The 23,652-nt window shown below is 44.0% G+C and overlaps 1 protein-coding gene across 1 annotated transcript in view; it reads right to left on the bottom strand.

The window, feature by feature from the left end:
- Window positions 1–22,271, bottom strand: part of LOC137639973 (EEF1A lysine methyltransferase 2) — a 54,147-nt gene extending 31,876 nt beyond the window's left edge. The window contains exons 1-3 of the mRNA XM_068372305.1: window positions 22,165–22,271; window positions 19,321–19,504; window positions 4,562–4,666 (exon numbers count right to left, since the gene is read on the bottom strand). Of these exons, the coding sequence (XP_068228406.1) occupies window positions 4,562–4,666; window positions 19,321–19,504; window positions 22,165–22,217 (342 nt within the window). The 5' untranslated portion in view covers window positions 22,218–22,271. The remainder of the gene's footprint in view (window positions 1–4,561; window positions 4,667–19,320; window positions 19,505–22,164) is intronic.
- Window positions 22,272–23,652: the final 1,381 nt, after the last annotated feature.

Here is a 23,652-nt window from a genome sequence, read left to right on the forward strand (position 1 = left end):
GCTGACGTCCAGCACCGGTCTCCAACCTCCTGTCTTCTTGGCCACCAGAAAAAGACGGTTGTAGAAGCCCGGGGATTGATGGTCCCGGACTATAACCACTGCCTTCTTCTGTAAAAGGAGCGACACCTCCTGGTGCAACGCTAGCCTCTTGTCCTTTTCTTTGTAGTTGGGAGAGAGGTTGATGGGAGATGTGGTCAGAGGGGGTTTGCGGCAGAATGGTATCCTGTAACCCTCCCTCAGCCAACTGACAGACTGGGCGTCTGCACCTCTCTTTTCCCAGGCTTGCCAGAAGATCTTGAGTCTGGCTCCTACTGCTGTCTGGAGATGTTGAGAGTCAGTTTTTTCCTTTAGAAGCCTTGGAACCTTTCCTAGACTTGCTCCTGGAAGAGTCTGGACGGGAGCTTCCTCGGCTGGGGGCTCTACCACGAAAGGGCGGAATAAACCTCGTGGCAGGGGTATCAGCCACTGGGGTGCGATAAGTCCTGGGGACTGAGGTAGCAACCTTAGTCTTTCGAGCCGATGAGGCCACAAGATCATGGGTGTCCTTTTGTATCAGGGCCGCAGACAAGTCCTTAACAAGCTCTTCGGGAAAAAGGAACTTCGAGAGCGGAGCGAAAAGGAGTTGAGACCTTTGACAAGGTGTGATGCTGGAGGAAAGGAAGGTACAAAGCTGCTCCCTTTTCTTAAGAACCCCTGACACAAACATCGAAGCAAGCTCTCCAGATCCATCCCTAATGGCCTTATCCATGCAGGACATCAAGAGCATGGCAGAGTCCTTGTCCGCAGGGGAGGTGTTCTTGCTAAGGGCCCCCAGGCACCAGTCTAGGAAATTGAACATCTCAAATGCTCTAAAAACACCTTTCAGAAAGTGATCAAGGTCTGAGAAGGTCCAGCAAACCTTAGAGCGCCTCATTGCTGTTCTACGAGGAGAGTCTACCAGACTTGAGAAGTCAGCCTGGGCAGAGGCAGGTACTCCCAAGCCTGGTTCCTCTCCTGTGGCATACCAAACGCCCGCTTTAGAGGTGAGCTTAGTCGGAGGAAACATGAACGAAGTCTTTCCAAGTTGTTGCTTAGACTGCAACCACTCCCCTAAAATCCTTAACGCTCTCTTAGAGGACCTTGCTAAGACGAGCTTAGTAAACGTAGACTTAGCTGGCTGCATGCCCAGTGAAAACTCAGATGGCGGAGAGCGGGGGATAGCAGAGACAAAGTGGTCTGGGTATACCTCTCTTAAAAGAGCCAAGACCTTACGAAAGTCAATAGGAGGTGGAGAAGACTTGGATTCATCCACATCTGATGAGGGATCAAGGTGTGCAGCCTCATCATCAGAAACCTCATCACCAGAGTGTAGCGAAGAGATCGGTAAGGTATGCTGAACAGCAGAATCAGCACGAGCTGGAACAAAAACACTTGTGGTTTCCTCCTCAAGTCTCTGTTGAGGGAACACCTGAGGCTCAGGCTGCAAAGGCTGATCCAAAGAAGTAGCAGAAGGTAGGCGCATGGGTGGAGGGGGCTGACTCCTGGCATGAGTGTCTGAACTCAAGAGTTGCGCTTGCTGTGTGGTTGGTGGATGCGCAGTAGCAGGTTCCTGAGGAACGAGTTGAGGTTCCTGAGGTGTGAGCTGAGAGCGACGAGGTAGAGGCTGCGCAGAACGCAGTAATTGTCTCGCGAGTTGAGGTTCCTGAGGCGCAAGGCTAAGGTGTTGAGGTGCTTGCCTTGAGGAGGGTTGAGGTCGCTGCAGCGAGAGCTGAGGAGTCTGACTCATGGATGGGAGAGGTTGTTGTACCTCAAGAGAGTGTTGCCTCACTGGTGGAACTGCAAGTGGAAGCGGAGGAAGTAAGGAATAAGCTTCCTGTTCCCATTGCTGAGGTTGCCTTAAGGAAGGCGGAGGGAGCTGCACACCACTGGAAACAGTCAACTCAGAACGTGCTAAGGTATCCTGAGGAGCCTCAACATCGTACGCCTGGCAGGCAGTACTGCGGTTAGGCGGAGCGATCGCAGGAGGAGGTGTAACCTTCTCAGCCTGACACTCACGCATCAAGACCGCCAGTTGTGACTGCATGGACTGCAGTAGAGTCAACTTGGGGTCTGCAGACACTAAGGTCTGCTGAGGTAAAGCCTTAACAGCAGAGATCTGTTGCGGCAGTACCTTACTCCTCTTAGGAGGAGTGCACTCAACTGATGACTGCGGCGAGTCAGAGCTGATCCAATGACTGCAGCCAGGTTGAGCTCTTGAGGTCTGGACTCTGCGCTTGAGTGGTCTTGAGACCTGAGTCCAACGTTTCTTGCCTGACAACTCTTCAGCAGACGAGTAAAAGACGGGCTCAATCGTCTGCAGGTGGGAGTGACGGTCTCTAGAAGACACGCCCGCAACCACCGAGGATACTTCTGTGCGCCGATCAAGGCCTGCCGAACCCTTTTGCCCTTCGACATTGCTTCTCCCCTGGGCTTGGGAGCTTGCAAGAGGTCCCGGACTGGGAGGACGACTGGCACGCACAGAAGTACCCTCACGCACCACACTGACACTGACACTAGCACTTGGCACTGCACTGACACTAGCACTCGTCATAGCACTGGCACTAATACCACCCACTGCACTCTTGACCTTAAGTTCCTTGACTTCGGCCATAAGAGACTTATGATCACTAACCACTGACTCTACTTTATCGCCTAAAGCCTGAATGGCACGCAAAACAACAGACATATCAGGTTGAGGGCAAATAGTAGGATCGGGGGTAGCCACTACAGGGGGAGGAAAAGGTAGGGGATCATGAGGTGAGGAAAAAAGTGAAGAGCGAGAAGAACTCCTCCTAACTCTCTCTCTCTCTAACTTGGTTGAATACTTAAGAAATCGGACAAAATCAAGTTCCGAAAGTCCGGCGCATTCCTCACATCGATCTTCTAACTGACAGGGCCTTTCCCTACAGTCAGAACAAGCGGTGTGAGGATCTACCGAGGCCTTCGGAATACGCCTATTACAAGACCTACATCGTCTATGTGGAGGGGCTTGTGAAATGTCAGACATCTTGAATCAAAAGAGTTAGCCAAGTGGGGATTCCAAATCAAGCAAAAAGATCGTTAACCGTTAATCAGGACTAAATAATAGCTATCTAAGCTAATATAGAAGTTTTCCAGTAAAGCGACAGCCGAAATCTGAGAGAAATACTTCACCAAAAGCCGTGAAAATACTCCAAGATCATAAGCGTATCCCAGAACGTCTTGCCCGAAGCACGACAGAGGAAAAATTGAGGAGGTGTCAACAAGAAGTACTGTAGTACCTGGCCACAGGTGGCGCTGGTGAGTACACCCCCTTCTAGTATTGTGATAGCTGGCGTATCCCTCCATAGAATTCTGTCGGGCAACGGAGTTGACAGCTACATGATTATCGGGTAAGTTTAATATTGAAAAAAGGAATTTAATAGGCTGAAAGTTTTAATCAAAAAATAAGATGAGACTCAGCAGCTGAGGACCATACATAAGAACAATACTCAAAACAAGGTAGAATGAAAATATTAAAAAATTTCTTTAAACAAATTGATCAAAGCAAATCAGTAAGCCAATTTTTTTGTGCAATTGAAGAAGAAACAGACCAAATGTGTTTCTCAAAAGTAAATCTGCAATCAAGAATCACACCTAAAACTTTAAAGAAGTTATTTATAGTTATAGAAACATTTGTTAGGGTTCAACTTCATGCCCCATAATTTGCACCAGTATCAATTTTAGCTAGATCTCTTATAAGGAATTCAGCAATGCCAGATCTACATTCGGGAACTGGAATTAATGCAAAGAGTAACATCATCTGCAACAACGAGTTTGTTTTCTAGGCCAAACCACACATGATGCGTTTATAGTATGAAAAGTAATAGGCCAAGAACACTACCCTGAGGAACACCAGGTATTACATTCCTATACTCACAATGGTGGCCATCAACAATTACTCTTTGCAATCTGCTACTCATACTTAAAAAGGACAAGGATTTGTATTTGTATTGGAACAAAAGACAATACTGTGCAACCAACTAGCTACGGAATAATGAACACTACCCTGAGGAACACCAGGTATTACATTCCTATACTCACAATGGTGGCCATCAACAATTACTCTTTGCAATCTGCTACTCATACTTAAAAGGACTAGGATTTCTATTAGCATTGGGACAAAAAACAATACAACCAACTAGATACGGAATAAAAAAAAATATAATAGCATTCCGGAATTTCTGGACGCCAAACAAAAACAAATGAATATAGAAGAATACATTGCTGAGCTCTTACCACATAATTAGTAGTACCCTAAAATTGTATTCTTCTCCAGAAAAGGGCATTATATCTAACAAAGCATTTGACTTTTAATTCTTTTTCTCTATCTATGCAACATGTAATACACAAGCTCTACAAGACAATGAATTTTATTTCAAATAAACCAAATATTCATAACAAACGTACAGTATTAAAAAAAAATCCATGCATTGTTTGCATGAAAAATAATAAAAACAAATCTGAGAGGAAATCTCTCCCATATGTTACACTACATTATTTTCAGTTATTGTTTGTCCCTTACCTCATAAACCACAGGAACATCCTTATCCACAGCAATTGCTTTTGCTAAATCTATAGCCTTTTCTGAATAGTCAATCCCAAACAGTTTCTTGAAACCTTCTTTGCCCTGTAAAGGATAAAATGTTAAGATTTAAAACTGAGGAAATTCAGCAGTTAAAAGAAACAATTACTGTACCATATGATTTTATGTAACAACCCTTAATAAGGCAACACTAATTTCATGTAATACAGTCTGCTATTTCAGCTGATGACAAAATTTAGAGTAATGTTAATGTAAACAAAAAAATGAAAGAAAAATTCATGCAATTCCTTAATGGGAGCTGCATAGTATTCACAAAATGTTGTAAGTCAAAACCATTATGACCCAAGGACTAACTGCATATGCAAAAATAAAACATGTTTTATGAATACTGTAAGGCTTATTCATACTTATAAAATACAATCATAAAAACTTGTTCTAGAATATAAGATATACTTATACAATACTGTACATACAGTACATTGTAATTTCCCGAAGAATTTGTTTTCTAAAAGGTAGTGTCTACCTAAACATTTAAGAAGTAATTCATGATGATTTTCTCTAAACTTCTACTGTATCAGTCACTTCAATCCCTTAAAATGAGACTAATCATTATCATGACCCGCCTTCGCACATAACGTTACACATTTCAAGTACTTACACACTTCTTATCGAGTACAGCCCTTGTTCTTTATAAATTTAATCTCTACAAACTAAACACATTCTTGTCCTGCCTATTCTCCTACTCCCATATTTCTTAACCTATATACAGTATACTCCTCCCACTGCCCTAGCCTCTTTCAATCTAGTTACTGTACAAGACCTTTTCGTTACATCTTTACCATAACTATATTTCTCATCTTTTCAACCCTCTTACTCCATCTAGTTCACACTGTTTATCAGTTTCAAGAAATTTCAATTTTATGATTTATTTCAATGCTGCAATTAAAATGTTATTTTCATTAGTAAAATAAATTTTTGAATATACTTACCCGATAATCATGTAGCTGTCAACTCTGTTGCCGACAGAAATCTACGGTCGGGATACGCCAGCGATCGCTATACAGGTGGGGGTGAACACCACAGCGCCATCTGTGGTCAGGTACTCCAGTACTTCTTATCAACACCACCGCAATTTTTTCCTCGGTCCACTGGTTCTCTATGGGGAGGAAGGGTGGGTCAATTAAATCATGATTATCGGGTAAGTATATTCAAAAATTTATTTTACTAATGAAAATAACATTTTTCAATATTAATCTTACCCGATAATCATGTAGCTGATTCACACCCAGGGTGGTGGGTGGAGACCAGCATATATGTTAACAAAGAAGCTAAGTATCCCGTATTTTATTTTATTAGTTATTCAAAAATAACATAAAATAAATAAGTACCTGGTAAGGAAGACGACTTGAACCATTACTCTGCCTTTATTAAGTACGTCTTCCTTACTGAGCGTAGCGGTCCTCTTAGGATGCTGAACGACTCTTAGGTGCTGAAGTATAAAGGGCTGCAACCCATACTAAAGGACCTCATCACAACCTTTAACCTCGGCGCTTCTCAAGAAAGAATTGACCACCCGCCAAATCAACAAGGATGTGGAAGGCTTCTTAGCCGACCGTACAACCCATAAAAAGTATTCAAGAGAAAGGTTAAAAAGGTTATGGGATTATGGGAATGTAGTGGCTGAGCCCCCGCCTACTACTGCATTCGTTGCTACGAATGGTCCCAGGGTGTAGCAGTTCTCGTAAAGAGACTGAACATCTTTGAGATAGAATGATGCGAACACTGACTTGCTTCTCCAATAGGTTGCATCCATAACACTCTGCAGAGAACGGTTCTGTTTGAGGGCCACTGAAGTAGCCACAGCTCTCACTTCATGTGTCCTTACCTTCAGCAAAGCAAGGTCTTCTTCCTTCAGATGAGAATGTGCTTCCCTAATCAGGAGCCTGAATAGGTAAGAAACTGAGTTCTTAGACCTTGGAAGAGAAGGCTTCTTGATAGCACACCAAAAGGCTTCTGATTGTCCTCGTAAAGGTTATGACCTTTTTAGATAGTACCTAAGAGCTCTAACTGGGCAAAGTACTCTCTCCAGTTCGTCCCCCACCAAGTTGGACAGGCTTGGGATCTCGAACGACTTAGGCCAAGGACATGAAGGAAGCTCGTTTTAGCAAAAAACCGAGCTGCAAGGAACATGTAGCCGTTTCAGATGTGAAAACTATGTTCCTGCTGAAGGCGTGGATCTCACTTACTCTTTTAGCTGTTGTCAAGCACACGAGGAAAAGAGTTTTCAATGTGAGGTCCTTAAAAGAGGCTGATTGGAGAGGTTCAAATCTTGATGACATAAGGAACCTTAGGACCACGTCTAGATTCCAGCCTGGAGTGGACAACCGACGTTCCTTTGAGGTCTTAAAAGACCTAAGGAGGTCCTGTAGATCTTTGTTGGTGGAAAGATCCAAGCCTCTGTGGCGGAAAACCGCTGCCAACATACTTCTGTAACCCTTAATCGTAGGAGCTGAAAGGGATCTTACGTTCCTTAGATGTAACAGGAAGTCAGCAATCTGGGTTACAGTGGTACTGGATGAGGAAACTGCATTGGCCTTGTACCAGCTTCGGAAGACTTCCCCTTTAGACTGATAGACTCTGAGAGTGGATGTCCTCCTTGCTCTGGCAATCGCTCTGGCTGCCTCCTTCGAAAAGCCCCTAGCTCTTGAGAGTCTTTCGAAAGTCTGAAGGCAGTCAGACGAAGAGCGTGGAGGTTTGGATGTACCTTCTTTACGTGAGGTAGACGTAGAAGGTCCACTCCTAGAGGAAGAGTCCTGGGAATGTCGACCAGCCATTGCAGTACCTCTATGAACCATTCTCTCGCGGGCCAGAGCGGAGCCAACCAACGTCAGCCGTGTCCCTTTGCGAGAGGCGAACTTCAGAAAGACCCTGTTGACAATCTTGAACGGCGGGAATGCATACAGGTCGAGATGGGACCAATCCAGCAGAAAAGCATCCACGTGAACTGCTGCTGGGTCTGGAATCGGAGAACAATACAACGGGAGCCTCTAGGTTATCGAGGTAGCGAACAGATCTATGGTTGGCTGACCCCACAGGGCCCAAAGTCTGCTGCAAACATTCTTGTGAAGGGTCCACTCTGTGGGGATGACCTGACCCTTCCGGCTAAGGCGATCTGCCATGACATTCACATCGCCCTGAATGAACCTCGTTACCAGCGTGAGCTTTCGATCTTTTAACCAGATGAGGAGGTCCCTTGCGATCTAGAACAACTTCCACGAATGAGTCCCTCCCTGCTTGGAGATGTAAGCCAAGGCTGTGGTGTTGTCAGAGTCCACCTCCACCACCTTGTTAAGCTGGAGGGACTTGAAGTTTATCAAGGCCAGATGAACCGCCAACAGCTCCTTGCAAAAGATGTGAAGTGTCCTTAGCTCCTGATTCCATGTTCCCGAGCATTCCTGTCCGTCCAAAGTCGCACCCCAGCCCGTGTCTGATGCGTCAGAGAAGAGACGGCGGTCGGGTTTCTGAACAGCCAAAGGTAGACTTCCTTGAGAAGAAAGCTGTTCTTTCACCACGTGAGAGTAGACCTCCTCTCTTCGGAAACAGGAACTGAGATCGTCTCTAGCGTCATGTCCTTTATCCAGTGAGCCGCTAGATGATACTGAAGGGGGGCGGAGGTGGGGTCTCCCTAACTCGATGAACAGGGCCAGCGATGAAAGTGTCCCTGTTAGACTCATCCACTACCTGACTGAGCATCGGTTCCTTCTCAGCATGCTCTGGATGCAAACTAGGGCTTAGTAGATCTTTGGGGCCGACGGAAAAGCCCGAAAAGCTCGACTCTGAAGATCCATACCCAGGTAGACAATGGTCTGGGATGGGACGAGCTGGGACTCCTCTAAATTGACCAGGAGGCCCAGTTCCTTGGTCAGATCCATAGTCCATCTGAGAATCTCCAGACAGCGACGACTTGTGGGAGCTCTTAAAAGCTAGTCGTCTGACGGAGCCGGACACAAGATCATGGTACTGCTGCACAGTCTGTGAACTGTCAACCATGGGGAAGCGAGGAAGTACAGTGACAACCCGAAGCTGTCTAGACTGTCTGGGTCGTACTGACAACTCCTTATCGGGTTGCTGAGGTTGCCGCACTGCGTCACAACAAGTCACTTCTGCTGGTTGTTGAACGTCTTCCCAGTGACACACTGACTCCGTAAACAAAAAATTCTCTAACAAGGACTAAGCTTGGACTGCATGTCTTGCAACACAGCTCAAGGTCTATGGGAGCAGGTGTGGTAACAGACGGGGTTAGCGACTGAAGTGGAACCATTACCTTCCCTGGAAGCATGTTATGCTTAAATAAAAGTCCAAAGGAGGCTACGCAGCTAAAGGCTCCTCTCCAAATGACAGAGTCCTCAAGGGAATATCAGAAGGAGGGAGAATAGCACTTTCTCATCTACAGGAACCATATCCGAGAAAAGCTAAGTTCTCTCAGTGAGGGTTTCACTGGTGCAAAAGCAGCAGACTAGAAGGCAACGTTATGAAACTGCTTGACAGTCTAGTGAGTTGGCAACAACCAAAGATGTGTGACTGAGAAGCATGCGGTAAGGTATGCAGAGCATGCTGTATGCAGAGCATGCTGTATGTAGAGCATGCTGTAAGGTAAGCAGAGCATGTTGCATGGCGTGCGGCTTATGCTGCATGGGATGAGGCTCATGCTGCATGGGATGAGGCTCATGCTGCATGGTATGAGGCTCATGCTGCATGGGATGAGACTCAAGCTGCAAGGGAAGAGGCTTATGCCGCATGCGTTGAGGAGGATGCCGCATAGTATGAGGCTCCTGCCTCATGGGTTGAGGCGGTTGCCGCATAGCATGAGGCTCCTGCCTCATGGTTTGAGGAGGATGCCGCATAGCATGAGGCTCCTCATAGCATGAGACTCCTGCCTCATGGGTTGAGGAGGATGCCGCATAGCATGAGGCTCCTGCCTCATGGGTTGAGGAGGATGCAGCATAGCATGAGGCTGCCTCATGGGTAGAGGAGGATGTCGCATAGCATGAGGCTCCTGCCTCATGGGTTGAGGAGGATGCCGCATAGCATGAGGCTCCTGCCTCATGGTTTGAGGAGGATGCCGCATAGCATGAGGCTCCTGTGAGGTTCCTGCCTCAAGAGTTGCGTCTGCCTCAAGGGTTGAGGAGGTAGCTACGCAGAGAGAGGCTCATGCTGTGAAGAATGCGGTTGCTGCATGCGTTGAGGCGGCTGCCTCATAGCATGAGGTTCCTCAAGAGTTGAGGCTCTTGCCTCAAGAGTTGAGGTTCTTGCCTCAAGAGTGGAGGTGGCTGCCGCAAGAGTTGAGGTTGCTGCCTCAAGGATGGTGGAGGTTGCCGCAACGCAAGAGGTTGCTGCATAGCGTTGGTATCTGGCAACTCCCAATGCGGCAGCTCACGCGTGGAGGTAGGTTGAGGAACCTCAACATCATACGTCTGGCAGGGTGGACTGCGCAGAGGTGGAGTTGAGGTTGCTGCCTCGAGGATGGTGGAGGTTGTCGCACCGCAAGAGGTTGTTGCCTCGAGGATGGAGGAGGTAGTCGCAACGCATGAGGCTCCTACCTCAAGGGTAGAGGAGGTTGCTGCAAAGCATAAGGCTCCTGCCTCAAGTGTTGAGGAGGTTGCCGCGTGGCAAGAGGCTCCTGCCTCAAGGAAAGTGGAGGTTGCTGCACAGAGCTGGTATCTGGCAACTCCCAATGCGGCAGCTCACGCATGGAGGTAGTTTGAGGAACCTCAACATCATACGTCTGGCAGGCTGGACTGCGTAGAGGTGGAGGAGCGCTCGCAGGAGGAGGTGTGTTAACCTTCTCTGCCTGAAACTCCTGCATCAACACCGCAAGCTGAGACTGCATTGTCTGCAGCATAGACCACTAGAGTTTAAGAAAGACAACAACAAACGGAGCTACTGTCCGTTGAGACTGAGGGTCTAAAACAGCTGGTGCGGCAACAGACGGAGCTACTGCCTGTTGCGATACCACCTCGCCTCTCTGGGAGGTGTGCAGTTGTCGTACTGCAGCAAGTCCGAACTGACCCAGTGCTAATGGCTACACCTAGGAGTTGGACTTGCGCGGAAGGGACCGACTTGCACTTAAAAGCTGCAAGATTTGGTCCATGGTTTCTGCGAGAAACCTCTTCCGCAGACGAGGAATAAAAGGGCTCTCTCGTCTTTGTGTGGGTGGGGTGATCACGTCGGCAACGTGTGTAGATACACCCGAAACCACGGAGGGAAACGTCTGTTCGTCGATCAAGGCCTGCTGAACCCATAAGTCCTTCGACATTACTTCTCCCCTGGGCTTGGGAGCTTGTAAGAGGTCCCAGACTAGGCGAACAACTGGCACGAACAGACGAACCCTCGAACGCAACACTGTAACACTTTGCGCTTATCACTTTATCACTTTTGATTTTCTGTTTGCACTTATTTCACTGAACTCGAAACTTTAAGTGGTTTGTACCTGAAACACGCAATTCTATCCTTCCTTAAAAGTTAGTAATTGCGAAAACAGAATTACAATGTAACAGAAAAATATAATGAAAGATAAATAATTCAGTGGCTGGAAAGAGACTAAACACTAGATCAAATAAACTACGTTTAAAATCTCTCACCGCATAAAGCTTGAGAACAAGAATAAAACTCTAGAAACGTTTACCTTCTTCCCCTAAAGAGACTAGGGAGAAGAGCAAAAACGATAACAACGTTACTCGCTTGAACGAAACGTTTATCCTCCTCTCTCTCCCTCCGTCTCTATCTCTCTCTCTCTCTCTCTTGACTTAGAACCTGAGAGATGAGCCCAATCATATATATCGTTAAAACATATTATTGTTAAAGGAAAAAAACTGAAAGATTTCCCAAATAAAAAGTTCCTTTATTAGAATTAAAACCATTAAGCTAAGAAAGAATGAACAAAACGCTAGAATCGGTTTACTCTTACTGCAACGTGACACCGTGAAAATTCTCTCTCTATCGTAACGATAGAGCGCAAGTTGAACGTTCTGAACGTCAACAACTGCAGAGACAAAACAAAACGTTAGTTCAACTTTGAAAACAGTACGAGACTATCAAAGAAATTCTTTCAAAAACATTAAAATAGCATAATATGTTAACAGGTAAAAACGAAATGACGGGCTCAATGTTAATTAACTTCGGTACCAAGAAAAGACCGCCTACTATTAGGAAAGGTCGAATATAAACAAATATAAAAATTAATTTTAATAAGTTTATAATAAAAGGAAGTTAATCGAAGAGGCCTATAAAAGGCGGAGAGATATAAAATAAATCTATAACTTTTGTTAAGCAAAATTAAGAAAGAGAGTTTATACTCTCTTAGACACCAACACTTCCGTCTAAGGGAAGGGTCGGCCATTTAAAAGTGAAAGAGAGTTCATACTCTCTTCGTCACCATAATTAATCAAATTAATTCCAAAAGCTAGCTAAGCTAATGATAAAACTTCCTGAATAGCGAAAGCTAAACTCTAGAGCAAATACATCACCAAATCGTGAGCAAAAACTCCAGAATCAACAGCGTATCCATGTAGGTCTAGCCGGAGGCACGACAGAGGAAAAATTGAGGTGGTGTTGACAAGAAGTACTGGAGTACCTGACCACAGATGGCGCTGTGGTGTTCACCCCCACCTGTATAGCGATCGCTGGCGTATCCCGACCGTAGATTTCTGTCGGCAACAGAGTTGACAGCTACATGATTATCGGGTAAGATTAATATTGAAAACTTTCCTTTAATATACATAGAGTTCAATATAAACTTAAAGAGTATATCCGGTTACCATATCCAGCTCATCTTTGCTAATGTATTTGCATGTTTAAATATGATAATTTTCAAAGAAGAAAAATCTTTCTGTTGGAATACAGAGTAGAACACATTTCCATCTCACAATTGTAAGTGGTTAGAAAATATATCTTCCAGTACATTAGTAATAAAAAATATGTTATTTTCATTAGTAAAATAAATTTTTGAATATACTTACCCGATAATCATGTAGCTGTCAACTCCGTTGCCCGACAGAATTCTACGGGAGGGATACGCCAGCTATCACTATACTAGAAGGGGGTGTACTCACAAGCGCCACCTGTGGCCAGGTACTACAGTACTTGTTGTTGACGCCACCTCACTTTTTCCTCGGTCCACTGGTTCTCTATGGGGAGGAAGGGTGGGTCAATTAAATCATGATTATCGGGTAAGTATATTCAAAAATTTATTTTACTAATGAAAATAACATTTTTCAATATTAAACTTACCCGATAATCATGTAGCTGATTCACACCCAGGGGGGTGGGTGAAAAACCAGTGTACAAGACTAAAGGATAGCTAAGTATCCCGTATTTCATATAATCAGTTATCCACAATAACAATGAAATAATAAGTACCTGGTAAGGAAGTCGACTTGAACCGTTACTCTGCCTTTAATAAGATCGTCTTCCTTACTGAGCGCAGCGTTCCTCTTGGAAGGCTGAATCAACTCAAAGGTGCTAAAGTATACAGGGCTGCAACCCATACTAAAGGACCTCATCACAACCTTTAACCTCGGCGCTTCTCAAGAAAGAATTGACCACCCGCCAAATCAACAAGGATGTGGAAGGCTTCTTAGCCGACCGTACAACCCATAAAAAGTATTCAAGAGAAAGGTTAAAAGGTTATGGGATTATGGGAATGTAGTGGCTGAGCCCTCGCCTACTACTGCATTCGTTGCTACGAATGGTCCCAGGGTGTAGCAGTACTCGTAAAGAGACTGGACATCTTTGAGATAGAATGATGCGAACACTGACTTGCTTCTCCAATAGGTTGCATCCATAATACTCTGCAGAGAATGGCTCTGTTTGAAGGCCACTGAAGTAGCCACAGCTCCCACTTCATGTGTCCTTACCTTCAGCAAAGCAAGGTCTTCTTCCTTCAGATGAGAATGTGTTTCTCTAATCAGAAGCCTGAATAGTAAGAAACTGAGTTCTTAGAACTTGGAAAAGAAGGTTTCTTGATAGCACACTATAAGGCTTTCTGATTGTCCTTGTAAAGGTTAAGACCTTTTTAGATAGTACCTAAGAGCTCTAACTGGGCAAAGTACTCTCTCCAGTTCATTCCCCACCAAGTTGGACAGGCTTGGGATCTCGAACGACTTAGGCCAAGGACGTGAAGGAAGCTCGTTTAGCAAAAACCGAGCTGCAAGGAACATGTAGCCGTTTCAGATGTGAAAACAATGATCCTGCTGAAGGCGTGGATCTCACTTACTCTTTTAGCTGTTGTCAAGCACACGAGGAAAAGAGTTTTTAATGTGAGGTCCTAAAAAGAGGCTGATTGGAGAGGTTCAAATCTTGATGACATAAGGAACCTTAGGACCACGTCAAGATTCCAGCCTGGAGTGGACAACCGACGTTCCTTTGAGGTCTCAAAAGACCTAGGGAGGTCCTGTAGATCTTTGTTGGTGGAAAGATCCAAGCCTCTGTGGCGGAAAACCGCTGCCAACATACTTCTGTAACCCTTGATCGTAGGAGCTGAAAGGGATCTTACTTTCCTTAGATATAACAGGAAGTCAGCAATCTGGGTTACAGTGGTACTGGTTGAGGAAACTGCATTGGTCTTGTACCAGCTACGGAAGACTTCCCCTTGAGACTGATAGATTCTGAGAGTGGATGTTCTCCTTGCTTTGGCAATCGCTCTGGCTGCCTCCTTCGAAAAGCCCCTAGCTCTTGAGAGTCTTTCGAAAGTCTGAAGGCAGTCAGACGAAGAGCGTGGAGGTTCGGGTGTACCTTCTTTACGTGAGGTAGACGTAGAAGGTTCACTCCTAGAGGAAGAGTCCTGGGAATGTCGACCAGCCATTGCAGTACCTCTAAGAACCATTCTCTCGCGGGCCAGAGCGGAGCCAACCAACGTCAGCCGTGTCCCTTTGCGAGAGGAGAACTTCTGAAGTACCCTGTTGACAATCTTGAACGGCGGGAATGCATACAGGTCGAGATGGAACCAATCCAGCAGAAAAGCATCCACGTGAACTGCTGCTGGGTCTGGAATCGGAGAACAATACAATAGGAGCCTCTAGGTTATCGAGGTAGCGAACAGATCTATGGTTGGCTGACCCCACAGGGCCCAAAGTCTGCTGCAAACATTCTTGTGAAGGGTCCACTCTGTGGGGATGACCTGACCCTTCCGGCTGAGGTGATCTGCCATGACATTCATACCGCCCTGAATGAACCTCGTTACCAGCGTGAGCTTTCGATCTTTAGACCAGAAGAGGAGGTCCCTTGCGATCTAGAACAACTTCACGAAAGAGTCCCTCCCTGCTTGAAGGTGTAAGCCAGGGCTGTGGTGTTGTCAGAGTCCACCTCCACCACTTTGTTAAGCTGGAGGGACTTGAAGTTTATCAAGGCCAGAAGAACCGCCAACAACTCCAGCAATTGATGTGAAGTGTCCTTTGCTCCTGATTCCATGTTCTCGATCATTCCTGTCCGTCCAAAGTCGCACCCCAGCCCGTGTCTGATGTGTCCGAGAGGAGACGGCGGTCGGGTTTCTGAACAGCCAAAGGTAGACTTCCTTGAGAAGAAAGCTGTTCTTACACCACGCGAGAGAAGACCTCCTCTCTTCGGAAACAGGAACTGAGACCGTCTCTAGCGTCATGTCCTTTATCCAGTGAGCAGCTAGATGATACTGAAGGGGGGGAGGTGGATTCTCCCTAACACGATGAACAGGGCCAGCGATGAAAGTGTCCCTGTTAGACTCATCCACTACCTGACTGAGCATCGGTTCCTTCTCAGCATGCTCTGGATGCATTCTAGGGCTTGGAAGATCCTTGGGGCCGACGGAAAAGCCCGAAAAGCTCGACTCTGAAGATCCATACCCAGGGAGACAATGGTCTGGGATGGGATGAGCTGAGACTCCTCAAAATTGACCAGGAGGCCCAGTTCCTTGGTCAGATCCATAGTCCATCTGAGAATCTCCAGACAGCGACGACTTGTGGGAGCTCTTAAAAGCCAGTCGTCTGACGGAGCCGGACACAAGATCATGGTACTGCTGCACAGTCTGTGAACTGTCAACCATGGGGAAGCGAGGAAGTACAGTGACAACCCGAAGCTGTCTAGACTGTCTGGGTCGTACTGACAACTCCTTATCGGGTTGCTGAGGTTGCCGCACTGCGTCACAACAAGTCACTTCTGCTGGTTGTTGAACGTCTTCCCAGTGACACACTGACTCCGTAAACAAAAAATCCTTTAACAAGGACTAAGCTTGGACTGCATGTCTTGCAACACAGCTCAAGGTCTATGGGAGCAGGTGTGGTAACAGACGGGGTTAGTGACTGAAGTGGAACCATTACCTTCCCTGGAAGCCTGTTATGCTTAAATAAAAGTCCATAGGAGGCTACGCAGCTAAAGGCTCCTCTCCAAATGACAGAGTCCTCAAGGGAATATCAGAAGGAGGGAGAATAGCACTTTCTCATCTACAGGGACCATATCCGAGAAAAGTTAAGTTCTCTCAGTGAGGGTTTCAATGGTGCAAAAGCAGCAGACTAGAAGGCAACATTATGAAACTGCTTGACAGTCTAGTGAGTTGGCAACAACCAAAGATGTATGACTGAGAAGCATGCGGTAAGGTATGCAGAGCATGTTGTATGCAGAGCATGCTGTATGCAGAGCATGCTGTATGTAGAGCATGTTGTATGCAGAGCATGCTGTATGCAGAGCATGTTGTATGCAGAGCATGCTGAATGCAGAGCATGCTGTATGCAGAGCATGTTGTATGCAGAGCATGCTGTATGTAGAGCATGTTGTATGCAGAGCATGCTGAATGCAGAGCATGCTGTATGCAGAGCATGTTGTATGCAGAGCATGCTGTATGCAGAGCATGCTGTATGCAGAGCATGCTGTATGTAGAGCATGCTGTAAGGTAAGCAGAGCGTGTTGCATGGCGTTTAACATTTCTCAGAATTTCCATGACCAGTGCTAGAGTGCTTCATGCATGCTTGCATGGGGTTTAATATCAACAAAATATTTACCTTACATTCATAACTCATGATTCATTTTTGTTTTGAAGATATTTTTGCCATATTTTGCGATATTGTTAAAAAAATATTGCAAGGAATACATATATATTTTTATATAAGTAAGACAAATAACCTCCATTATCATAATGTTTGTGTAGGCATACATGTATATGATTACAAATGCAAGTTATGAAAGTAATGAGGTGTTATTATTGTCATTTGTTATTTCTCAAGTTGAGGAGAAAGTGGCAGATGCATGCGTTGAGGTGGCTGACTCATAGCATGAGGTTGCTGCCTCAAGAGTTGCGCTTGCTGTAAGGGTTGCGGATGCGCAGTAGCAGGTTCCTGAGGAACGAGTTAAGGTTCCTGAGGTGTGAGCTGCGAGAGTTGAGATAGCGGCTGCGCAGAACGCAGTTCTTGTCTCGCGAGTTGAGGTTCCTGAGGAGCTAGCCTAAGCTGCAGCGAGTGCTGAGGTGGCTGCCTCATTGATGGAAGAGGTTGTCGTACCTCAAGAGATTGTTGCCTCGCTGGTGGAACCGCAAGCGGAAGCGGAGGAAGTAAGGCATAAGACTCCTGCTCCCATTGCTGAGGTTGCCTTAAGGAAGGTTAAGGTTGCTGCACAACGCTGGTAACTGGCAACTCAGAACGCGGTAAGGTAGCCTGAGGAACCTCAACTTCGTACGCCTGGCAGACTGGACTGCGGTGAGGCGGAGCTCTCGCAGGAGGAGGCGGAGGTTGCTGCACACCGCTGGTAACTGGCAACTCAGAACGCGGTAAGGTAGCCTGAGAAACCTCAACTTCGTACGCCTGGCAGACTGGACTGCGGAGAGGCGGAGCGTTCGCAGGAGGAGGTGTAACCTTCTCAGCCTGAAACTCACGCATTAAGACCCCAAGCTGCGACTGCATGGACTACAGCAAAGTCGTCTTGGGATCAACAGACGATAAGGTCTGTTGTGGCATCGCCTTACCTCTCTTAGGAGGTGTGCAGTCACCTGAGACTGAGGAGAGTCAGAGCTAACCCCATGACTGCATCCGGGTTGTTGAACTCTAACTTCGTACGTCTGGCATAGGTCTGGACTTTACGTTTAAGAGGTCTTGAGACCTGAGACCAGCGTTTTCTCCCCGAAATTTCTTCTGCAGACGAGCAAAATAAGGGCTCAATCGTCTGCGGGTGGGAGTGACGGTCTCTTAAGACACGCCCGCAACCACCGAGGATACTTCTGTGCGCCGATCAAGGCCTGCCGAACCCTTTTGCCCTTCGACATTGCTTCTCCCCTGGGCTTGGGAGCTTGCAAGAGGTCCCGGACTGGGAGGACGACTGGCACGCACAGAAGTACCCTCACGCACAACACTGACACACTTTGCGCTAATCACTTATCACTTTTGATTTTCTGTTTGCACTTATTTCACTGAACACGAAACTTTAAGTGGTTTGTACCTGAAACACGCAATTCTATCCTTTCTCAAAAGTTAGTAATTGCGAAAACAGAATTACAATGTAACAGAAAAATCTAATGAAAGATAAATAATTCAGTGGCTGGAAAGAGACTAAACACTAGATCAAATAAACTACGTTTAAAATCTCTCACCGCATAAAGCTTGAGAACAAGAAAAACTCTAGAAACGTTTACCTTCTTCCCCTAAAGAGACTAGGGAGAAGAGCAAAAACGATAACAACGTTACTCGCTTGAACGAAACGTTTATCCTCCTCTTTCTCCCTCCGTCTCTATCTCTCTCTCTCTCTCTCTCTCTCTTGACTTAGAACCTGAGAGAAGAGCCCAATCATATATATCGTTAAAACATATTATTGTTAAAGGAAAATATTTCCCAAAATGAAAAGTTCCTTTGTAGAATTAAAACCATTAAGTTAAGAAAGAATGAACAAAACGCTAGACACGGTTACTCTTACTGCAACGTGACACCGTGAAAATTCTCTCTCTATCGTAACGATAGAGCGCAAGTTGAACGTTCTGAAACGTCAACAACTGCAGAGACAAAACAAAACGTTAGTTCAACTTTGAAAACAGTACGAGACTATCAAAGAAATTCTTTCAAAAACATAAAAATAGCATAATATGTTAACAGGTAAAACCGAAATGACGGGCTCAATTTAATTAACTTCGGTACAAGAAAAGACCGCCTACCATTAGGAAAGGTCGAAAATAAACAAATATAAAAATTAATTTTAATAATTTTATAATAAAAGGAAGTTAATCGAAGAGGCCTATAAAAGGCGGAGAGATATAAAATAAATCTATAACTTTTGTTAAGCAAAATTAAGAAAGAGAGTCTATACTCTCTTAGACACCAACACTTCCGTCTAAGGGAAGGGTCGGCCATTTAAAGGTGAAAGAGAGTTCATACTCTCTTCGTCACCATAATTAAATTAATTCCAAAAGCTAACTAAGCTAATATAGAAGTTTCTAGTATAGCGAATAGCTGCAAATTTTAGAGAAATACTTCACCAAACCGTGAACAATACTCCAAAATCATAAGCGTATCCAAGAACGTCTTGCCGGAAGCACGACAGAGGAAAAAGTGAGGTGGCGTCAACAACAAGTACTGTAGTACCTGGCCACAGGTGGCGCTTGTGAGTACACCCCCTTCTAGTATAGTGATAGCTGGCGTATCCCTCCCGTAGAATTCTGTCGGGCAACGGAGTTGACAGCTACATGATTATCGGGTAAGTTTAATATTGAAAAAAAGAAAAATTAAGATTCTTACCAAATGAATAAGAATCACACCATTTCCACATCCAACATCTAAAACTGAAGAGTTCTCAGTAACACTTTCCGCTTCAAGCATCCATTCTAAGACACGTTCCATGCTTTCCTCGCCAAACCAGATATCTCCAACATCTCCATTGCTTTCAAAATTGGTTAATTCCCGCTCATACGTAGAATCCCAGCTGAAATATATAAACATTTAATAGAGAAAGACAGATCAATCATATGCTATAAGAAAATAAAAAATAAAAACTTTAAATAAAATATATTACAGTATTTCTATGTTTACTTTTTAAAAACTAAAAAGTAGAAACTAATTCAGAAGTATCAACTTTAAAACTTCAGAAAAAAAAAGGAAATAAAAACTTTAACTCCCTTGATGCTACTATACCACCACCCACCTGCCAAGTCTTTAACAGACAGTAGAGGACAATGGGCAACAATTACGTACCGTACCGTAACAAAGAACGTGATTCAGATCAGTGAAGTTGCGACATTTAACCTAATGTATCACCTTATCTAAAGTGGAAGGGAGGTGGTCGAGACACTACAGTACTATAAGTATTACTTTTCAAAGGCAGGTAAAGAAATAAATTTTGGTTTTAGAATCCCGTCAATTTCCTTGACTCTTACTTTAAAAATCAAAACAGTGGAGGGAAGATGATATCCACAATATTTCATAATCCTTTTTATGTCACCACTTTTAAAACTACTAAATAACATTGGAAGAAAGGCTAATCAAATAAGCTCTCACCTTTAATTTAACTCTTCCATTCAGTTAAAGCAGTGTTACAAACAATTCAATATTATTTTCTCTCTTTCTTTACTTAAACATTCATAATGATACATAACTGATCACAAAAAAATTATTCTTTAAAGTAGACTGACAGCCCACTGCGGATTAGGACAGATCCTGACCACTGTCAGACCACACTGAGAACTCAAAAAAGAGGAGATGAACACCTATAGTCCATTTCTTTTATCGAGGCATATTTGCACTGACTCGCAGCGGTGCCCTTTTAGCTCGGAAAATTTTCCCGATCGCTGATTGGTTGGACAAGATAATTCTAACCAATCAGAGACCAGGAAACTTTTCCGAGCTAAAAGGGCACTGTTGCGAGTCAGTGCAAATATGACTCGCTAAAAGAAATGGACTATAGTCACCTCTTTCCTTTCTCTAAGGGTGCACGCCTTGGGGAAAATTAAAACCTCAATAGCATTCTGAAGAATAGATCCAGTATTGTAGCAGACCCTCAAACTCTCCAGGAAGCCAGGAATCGTGAGCTACAGGGGATCCCAGCCCATCTCAGGAGTATGGGGACTGAGACTTAGTCTTAGGGTAAGCTACGGATACAGTAGTCGGTGCCCTTATAGTATGTGGCCTACCTTTTTGGATCTGTTATAATATGTGGCCTACCCGGTTTGAATGTGTCCTACCTAAGCCGGTTTGAATGTGTCCTACCTTAGGAAGAGTTTGTATATATATGTAATGAAATCAATTATTTTTCACAATTGTTTAATATCTAACAATACAATTTTAAAAGAACAGTTTCCTTGCCTACGAGTATGACGGGAGAAGCTAACTTAAAAAACCCACCTAACCTATGCTAAAAGCCGTGTCCTTACACGGGGGGCGCAGCTCCCCGGACCCCCCCCCCCTTATGCTAAAAGCCGTGTCCTTACCTACGAGTACGACGGGAGAAGCTAACTTAAAAAACCCACCTAACCTATGCTAAAAGCCGTGTCCTTACCCGGGGGGGCTGTGCCCCCCCGGACCCCCCCCCCCTTACACAACATTAACATTAACTACATAGTTAAATACTGAAATCCATGTGTACTTACATGATCAATATTCGTAATAACAGTATGTAGGCCACATACTATATCAGAGACAAAATTCCGTAAGCCACATACTATAACGGCACCCAGTAGTCTAAGGAGGGGTCCCAGGGGGGCATAGCCTCATAGTAGGTAGGTAGGTAGATATACAGCTCTTAGGTTAGGTTAGGTTAGGAACCTTTGGTTAGGTGTTCTTGTGTTTGTTTACCTTTTAAATGTGGGCTTTCAGTCATAAGCTTTGAAATCTTACTCCCAGTCTATCCCAAAACAACTACAAAGACTCTGAAATCTATTTGTCATTTCCAATATTCTAACAATTATTGAACTTTAATATAATAAAACCAATCACAGTAATGACACCTAGATGTAAGGTTTGGTAGGGTACCTCAGATTAGGAAACAATTATGGCGCCTTTGTATAACGACGGACAGGAGGAGAATGTGCATAGAACGCCATTGGGGTGTATGTATGATAGCAGACACCTGTATATATTATTATGGCTAACTTAGAATACGACAGTGTAAGGGTGGTTGCAGGAGGGGGTAGCCCACCCAACAGGTAAGTAGGTAAGGAAACGGCTTGAAAGTTAGGTTAGGGGGGAAAGTATAAGTTGGTTGATGTCCATTTTTAATCAATGCGTGAGGAACTGGCCGCTGATATACAATGATTCCACACCATCTAACCTAAACTTCCAAAACTATGCTAACCTACAAGCCATGTCCTTACCTACTCACCTAATGGGGGGAGGGGGCTAGTGTCCCATTCAACTGCCGTATTATTAACGATAGAATTGAAAACAAGTGTGTTAGGGGGGATATGCCCGTCATCATACAAACACTCCTATACATACTGCCAACAGTGATGACATGACGAAGTAAATAAGATTAAGTGGAGGTACCTCGGATCATGCACTGTCATTCCTGGAGTGTTTAGTTTACTTGTTGATTGACCTATTATCCTCGTCGTAAATAATCTAAGCCTTTTATTTTGTGATACTACTTACTATTCTTTCGTTCCAAGCTCTGATGATGGCAATTCACCTTCATCGTCACTCATTTTAACAAAATCTAAGTTAAAAAGCCGTAAGTCGGTTCTTGTAACGGCGTGTTGTTGTTTTTTCTAAGAAGAGCAGTATTTGGAATCTTGTATATTTTCCTATGTAACGGCTCTCCTTTGGTGATGTATTTTGTATGTGATTGTGTTTATCAACATATCTTATTTGGAACAATGTGTATTTTACTTTGAAATGGCCTTCATTGGATATCTATTTTGTCTGTAGTTGTGTTTGTTTACGTGATTTTTTTCTTTTGAACAATGTATAATTTGCTCTGAAACGGCCCTCTCTTGGGAGCTATTTTGTCTGTGATTGTGTTTATCAACGTATTTTATTTGGAACAATGTGTATTTTACTTTGAAATGGCCTTCATTGGTTATCTATTTTGTCTGTAGTTGTGTTTGTTTACGTATTTTATTTGGAACAATGTGTATTTTACTTTGAAATGGCCTTCATTGGTTATCTATTTTGTCTGTAGTTGTGTTTTTTTACGTATTTTATTTGGAACAATGTGTATTTTACTTTGAAATGGCCTTCATTGGTTATCTATTTTGTCTTTAGTTGTGTTTGTTTACGTATTTTTTTTTTGAACAATGTATAATTTGCTCTGACACGGCCCTCTCTTGGGAGCTATTTTGTCTGTGATTGTGTTTATTTGCGTATTTTATTTGGAATATTGTACAGTTTGTAATGAAATGGAATTCTTTGAGGACTTATCTTGTCTGTGACTCTATTTATTTCCGCATTATTTTTACTTACTTGTTTTTGGTTTAAATCCAACTCTCCACTGAAGTCGAGTGAACTACTTCTCGGGCGGGTCCATATTAATCATCTAATGAAACATTTTCATTATAACTTATACAATTCTTTGATTGTAGTATCTTCCAAATCATATGATCTTATGAAAATTAATGTCTTTAGTTTCTTCTTAAATTCAATTGCTCCCTTTAGGTCCTTCATTTCAGTTGGCAGTTTATTATAATGTCTAGTCGCACAGTAGCTAAAAGCCCTTTGGAACAATGCATAGTTTGCTCTGAAACGACCATCTCTGGTGACCTATTTTGTCTGTGATTATGTTTATTTGTTTTTTTTTTCTTTTATGAGCTTTATACATAAGTATATCATATTTTCATTCGAGTCTCTAGGAATGCCCACAAAAGAATCAAATGTTGGTGAATGATTGTTTTTCATGGCTAGCTTTGATTCTATGTCATTATTTACAAATGTTCCTTTTGTAATACAAATAGAACATATTTTGGGCAATTCATTTACCAATGATAATAGCGTACACAAGAATTCGGTATACACTGATAAAAAAATCAATTGTGATACTTTCAACATACAGGCGGCTGACTATGGGTTCTCTCTTTCAACATACATACATACATACATACTGTAATGACAGTGAGACAAGCGTCACCAACATCAACTGATAGT

This window comes from Palaemon carinicauda, chromosome 4 (assembly GCF_036898095.1).
Source record: "Palaemon carinicauda isolate YSFRI2023 chromosome 4, ASM3689809v2, whole genome shotgun sequence".
Taxonomy (NCBI): Eukaryota; Metazoa; Arthropoda; class Malacostraca; order Decapoda; family Palaemonidae; genus Palaemon; species Palaemon carinicauda.